General features: G+C 48.6%; 1 protein-coding gene across 1 annotated transcript in view; it reads left to right on the forward strand.

Moving 5' to 3' along the window:
- tead1a (TEA domain family member 1a) overlaps positions 1–6,000 on the forward strand; it is a 58,941-nt gene that overhangs the window by 44,156 nt on the left and 8,785 nt on the right. The window contains exons 4-7 of the mRNA XM_070550533.1: positions 1,712–1,774; positions 3,333–3,464; positions 3,548–3,597; positions 5,043–5,104. Coding sequence (XP_070406634.1) covers positions 1,712–1,774; positions 3,333–3,464; positions 3,548–3,597; positions 5,043–5,104 — 307 coding nt within the window. The remainder of the gene's footprint in view (positions 1–1,711; positions 1,775–3,332; positions 3,465–3,547; positions 3,598–5,042; positions 5,105–6,000) is intronic.

The raw sequence follows: 6,000 nt of genomic DNA on the forward strand, positions 1-6,000 counted from the left end.
ACAAAAATGATGTCATCAAAGGAATCAGCACCTTTTTGCCACCTTCCGCTCTTCCAGCACGCTCTTGCAGAGGTTTGATGCCAGTCCTGTCTTAGAAGGCCTGTGCAGGTTAATGTGGCAGATTAAGGGTAGTCATTCCACTCCAATCCAGTTGGTGGCAGTAATGCACGAAATTGTTATTTGCCAAGTGTCATAAGACCACAAATAAGAAGAGAAAGCAGGAAAAAGGAGAAGAGAGGCGGGAGCGTTCGTAACAAACTCGAAGCGGGAGTCAAAACATTCAGCATGAAATGGAGTTATCCTAGTGGCTCCAATAAGAGAAAGAAGCAGCTCGCTTTAAAAAAGCTTTTATCTTCACTTCCGAAAGTGACGTCGTTTTTCTATGTAAACATCAAAAGGAAGCAGAAAAGGAAAGACAATAGAAAATGTTTAAAGGGAAGAAAACACAGACCAAAATGGAAAATGGAAGAAAAAAAACAATAAAGGCAAAAAGCACAGGAGCACTGAAAGCCCTCAAAGGGAGAGAAAGACAGGAAAAAAGAGGAGCACTAATAAAAAGTGAAAATAAGTCACGTCAGAAGAGGGGAGAGTTTTCCAAATCCAGTTAAAGATAAGATAGTCGAAAATTTAGTGTAAAGCCGGGCGTACACGTGCGACTTTTTCACTTTTTTGAGCCGATTTTCCACTCGTGCGAGAATCCACATCGCATACAGGGGGCTACGAGAGGCGATTAACACCACGTGACCAGCTACCGATCAGCAATCGTGAGCTCGCTCGGACATCTGGCGTGTTTAATATTTTGCTCGTTCCTCGTGAGGGTATCGCACTGTTGAAGCGGCGCTGCGAGCGGCTGCGACCCAAAAAGTATCAGAACCGCTCACGGCGCATGCGCAATCCTGCATCAACACCGCTCGCTGTTTCCCTAATAACACACGTTGTTCATTTTTATTTCTACACGTTTTTTTACTCGCAAAGATTGTCAAGAAAGCGTGTTTGTCATGTTCATGTCAAATTAAACTGATCACTAAACACAGATTTACTTTCTTTATTTTGTTTTCCTCATCCAACCCCCATGAATCCCCGTGTGTCCCCCTGCAGCACTCCCGAAGGACAACAGGCCAAACAAGACAAAAAAGTCTGACGTGTTGTGTAAAAGCTGTTGTTTTTAGCATATTTTTAGGTCCGATGTGTTGCTACCAGACGTACAGCGTGAGCCCATGACTCGTGAGATCTGCCCTGCCAGGAAGTCGTACAGTTTGAGCTGAATCTGAGTGCTACGAGTGAAAAAGTCGCACAGTGTCCGCCCACTTTAAGGGGGCCCCATGTCTGTGTTCGCTTTGGGCCCCCAAATTGCTAAATCCGCCACTGAACATGAACCTGTTTCTGTGCAGCAGAGGGAGTTTAGGGGAACCACAAAGCCTGTCCGTGTTATTAGGGACATTTCTCAGCAATAATTAAAAACACAGACCATCATTTATTATATTCTAGTGAGACCTTTGCTGCAGATGTTGTGGAGAGGGTGAAACATGGCAGTGAAGTGTCGATCTGAGCTCTGGTGTCTCGTTGCCCTCTCAAAAGATGTGCGTAGATTGGTCTATTCACTGTTCTCAGGGGAGTGCAGTGTGTGTGTGTGTGTGTGTGTGTGTCCAGTATGGCAACAGTCCTTTCATAACCATGGCAACTCACTGTTTGGTCTCCCCCTCCTCTCCAGGTATCCAGTCATATCCAGGTCTTGGCTAGAAGAAAATCCAGGGAATTTCAGTCCAAACTAAAGGTGGGTTGCGGATGGTTGGAGGAATCATTTCTGGTGTAACTCGGGAAGTTTCACGATCCCGGTTTGTTTGGAGGAGCTGGGAACAGAGATGAGGCCCGAGGGCTGCTGTGGATGTGAAAGCACCACCCACAGAAGCGGTCCTTAAGGAGGCTGGAAGGATGCCGGTATCCTAGGTGTCTAATTAGGCCCGCTTAGCTTCTCCTCCTGCTCCTCCTCCCATTCTCCTCACTCCCTCTCCACTCCTCAGTCCGTTAATCTCCTACCCTCCTCACCGCCTTTCTTCCTCGCTGTTGGTTGTAATTAACTTCGTGTGAAGGCAACAAAGAGCAGCTTGTTTTTCCAGAGAAAGCCAGATTGATGTTTACCGTCATAAAATAAGCGACAGAGCTCGTTACAGTCGGGAACTAAAGTAATCTGGATTAACACGGATCTCAGACACACCGAGTCATTTAGAGATGGGGGTTTTTAACCCGGGATTCCACCCAGCTGGTACCGAGCTGGGACTCCTTTTACCTCGGTGTCACAGATCAGTGAAGGTGGTCCTCGGAGGTTCTGGTCCATCCGTGATGAGAACCTCCTCATCCACCACACCCCGGGGGTTCTGGACCGGACTGATTCCTAGAAACCAGTTGGAGATGATCTGAGCTTTGTGACATGGAGCGTGATCCTGCTGGGACACAGCTGTTGTGGTTTTATCCTCTTGGACCGGCCCACAGGTGGAACCTGTATGGTTGCTGGTCTTTAATATGAAAATCCAGCCCGATTCCCATCCCGGTGCCTCCTGTAATGTCGTTACGCCTCCCAGGAGGAGATATTTCTCTCAGTGCCAATTAACTTGAGTGAAGCGGCCAATTAGTAATCCTCCAGCTATTGCAGTGCCTCTAATTCTATTTCAGTCAGCTGTTTTCGTAGCCTGGCAAGCCAGACTAAATAAATGTATTATTTAGTCTGGCCATGCTCCATTGACGGCTCGCGGTTGTGGGGCGGGTTCTACCGTTGTCTTTCAAATGATCTCCGCATGCTACTGGACAATGAATGTGACATACTCTTGTTTCACTCTGTTGCATCATCCCACCCACCAGGCATATAGAGTGCCCTGATTGGCCCACAAAGCGGATAAAGCTCTGTGATTTGTTCACTAAGCAGATAGAGCACTATGATTGGCCCACCATTATGGACCAATCACAGCTCTTTATGTGTTTGAAACCCCTCAAGAGAGCTGTGATTGGCCAGCCAGAGTCCTGGTAGGAGCTGCTGAGGTTCCAATGGAGCATGCCTAGACCATTCTTTGCAATGCAAGAATTTGGTCTAGTTCACTAGGCTACTGTTTTCGGCTCTCGCTTCAGATTTCACAAATGAGCCCAGAAGTTTAACGTCTCTGTAAATCTGCACCCTGGAGGCAGCCGCTCCAACAGCTGACGTTCGTCTCCGTGTTGCACGTTTAGAGTGCCGCTCGTCTCACGGTGCTCCCATATCAGTAGTTGTACACCTCCCCATACGCAGTGTGTGAAGCGTGCTCTCGTTGATGAGGTATTGTGTGTGTGTTCATCTCATGCAGGACCAGAGTGCCAAGGAGAAAGCTCTGCAAAGCATCTCCACCATGTCCTCGGCTCAGATCGTCTCGGCCACGGCCATTCACAGCAAGCTGCTGCCTGGAATAATGCGAGCCAGCTTCCCCGGCAACACGCAGGTTTAACACGCGCGCGCACACACACACACACACACACCTCTGCATTAATATTCAGTTTGTTTTAACTCTATATTTACTTTCAGTTGTGGCAGGGGATGATTCCAGGAGGACAGTCCAGCTCCGCCACAGAGGAGTGAGTCTCTCTTATCCAACTTTCTGTGACGAATGAGTGATTTTGTTAAAATAGTTTCTCTTCAGGCGCGTTTCTTCACCGCTAAATTATGCACCCATCTTTTATTTTTACGAGGCCAGTATCTCACTGGGCTGTGACCAGTTGGCAACAGAAAAATGCAGATGGAGACATTTGTGTGACGGTTTTTATTTGTTCACATTTTTGGGACTTTCTCCTTTAAATATTCAGTTACTGACCAAAACCCCCAACAGGCCCAGTCTAACACCTACAGGCCCAGTCTAACAGGCCCAGTCTAACACCTACAGGCCCAGTCTAACACCTACAGGCCCAGTCTAACACCTACAGGCCCAGTCTAACACCTACAGGCCCAGTCTAACACCTACAGGCCCAGTCTAACACCTACAGGCCCAGTCTAACACCTACAGGCCCAGTCTAACACCTACAGGCCCAGTCTAACACCTACAGGCCCAGTCTAACAGGCCCAGTCTAACACCTACAGGCCCAGTCTAACACCTACAGGCCCAGTCTAACACCTACAGGCCCAGTCTAACACCTACAGGCCCAGTCTAACACCTACAGGCCCAGTCTAACACCTACAGGCCCAGTCTAACACCTACAGGCCCAGTCTAACAGGCCCAGTCTAACACCTACAGGCCCAGTCTAACACCTACAGGCCCAGTCTAACAGGCCCAGTCTAACAGGCCCAGTCTAACAGGCCCAGTCTAACAGGCCCAGTCTAACAGGCCCAGTCTTAACACCTACAGGCCCAGTCTTAACACCTACAGGCCCAGTCTTAACACCTACAGGCCCAGTCTAACAGGCCCAGTCTAACAGGCCCAGTCTAACACCTACAGGCCCAGTCTAACAGGCCCAGTCTAACACCTACAGGCCCAGTCTAACAGGCCCAGTCTAACAGGCCCAGTCTAACACCTACAGGCCCAGTCTAACAGGCCCAGTCTAACACCTACAGGCCCAGTCTAACACCTACCGGCCCAGTTAGTTACACAGGAAGAAGTCCTTTCGGAGGTTTTGTAGAAAAATGGGCCGTTGAACACATTTTCCACACCTGAAGAACGAGGTGATGAAGCCGCTAAATGATGATGAGCGAGTCGGGCTGTTTGTGCTCGCTGGCCTCGGCTGATTCATGCGCATCAGCCAGCACAGGACCTGCCTTTGTGCTGATTACTGTATTCTGGTACAACACCAACCTGCAAGGCTCTGATTTAACAGCAGATCTTCTCCTCCATTAGCCGCTCACATGCGCTGTCACATGTGCACGAGCTGATGGTTGGAAATGAGGCTGAGCAGCTTTTACCGAACTCACAGCTGCTCTTGACCTCTGTGCTCCTGCTTCTCTTCATCCCAGACCCAGAGCACACTCTCGTTAGCTTAATGTGGCGACGGCGTCCCTTCTTGTACTTAATGGGTTCTCGTCTCTCTCGCAGCATCAAGCCGTTCTCCCAGCAGGCCTACTCTGTGCAGACGGCGGGAACCACCACCATCGCAGGTGAGAGGGGAGGTCTTCCACTCCAGAGTCTCTGGCTCTCCTCCTTTTGTCTTTCAAAAAGGTCAAACCGATTCCTCTCGCCTTGTTTGGGGACATTTTAAAACACGGATCTGGAAAAAGAAAACAGGAAACATTTTACAAACAGGTTGGATTCTGTTAAAGAGGCGATACTCCGTTCGGCAGACGCTTTAATAGTCCAAAACCCCTCACTAGTTCATCTGGGTCAGGCAGCATGCGTAAATGAGTGAATAGGTGGTTTCCTGACCTGTTGGGTCTTGAGATGAACTCTGTAAACGCTGAGTGAAGCAGTCAGACGGTCCAAAACTCATCTGGATGTTAAAGATATGAAACTGTAATTTAGTTTTAGTTTGACAGCAACTCAACATTACAATCACGCTGCAGCGGTCTCTGGTTGTTACTAAAACCATGAAACTCAAATCTGAATATCGTCACACGTCTTTGGACCGAACGGCTGCGCAGCTGTATTTCTCTCCTGGGCTTCAGTGAAGGCAGATGGTTTACATGTTCTAACCCCTTCTTTCCACGGGAGCCGTCAGCAGCACGTTACTGCAGCAGCACGTCTTGCTCGCGTAAACTGCTGCTTGGCCCTTCCCACGTAGCAGCAGGGGAGCAGCTTTCACCGACCGAGCACGAAGTCACACGAGTGACTTCGTCAGTAAACACAACAACAAGCAGGAGAAAACTACAACATGGTTTGTGTTTTATGTTCTGTCCGTTTTATAATCGCCAATACGGACCTGAAAAACAAAGGAGACCGCTAGCTAGGTGATAACTTCTCACGGGGACGCACAGTTCGTAACTTTTTTTTAAAAGTAAAGCAACCGGAAGGCAGTACGTTCTTTATTCTGAAAATCTCGGGAGCTTTGCTCCATTTC

Source organism: Nothobranchius furzeri, chromosome 4, assembly GCF_043380555.1.
Source record: "Nothobranchius furzeri strain GRZ-AD chromosome 4, NfurGRZ-RIMD1, whole genome shotgun sequence".
Lineage (NCBI taxonomy): Eukaryota > Metazoa > Chordata > Actinopteri > Cyprinodontiformes > Nothobranchiidae > Nothobranchius > Nothobranchius furzeri.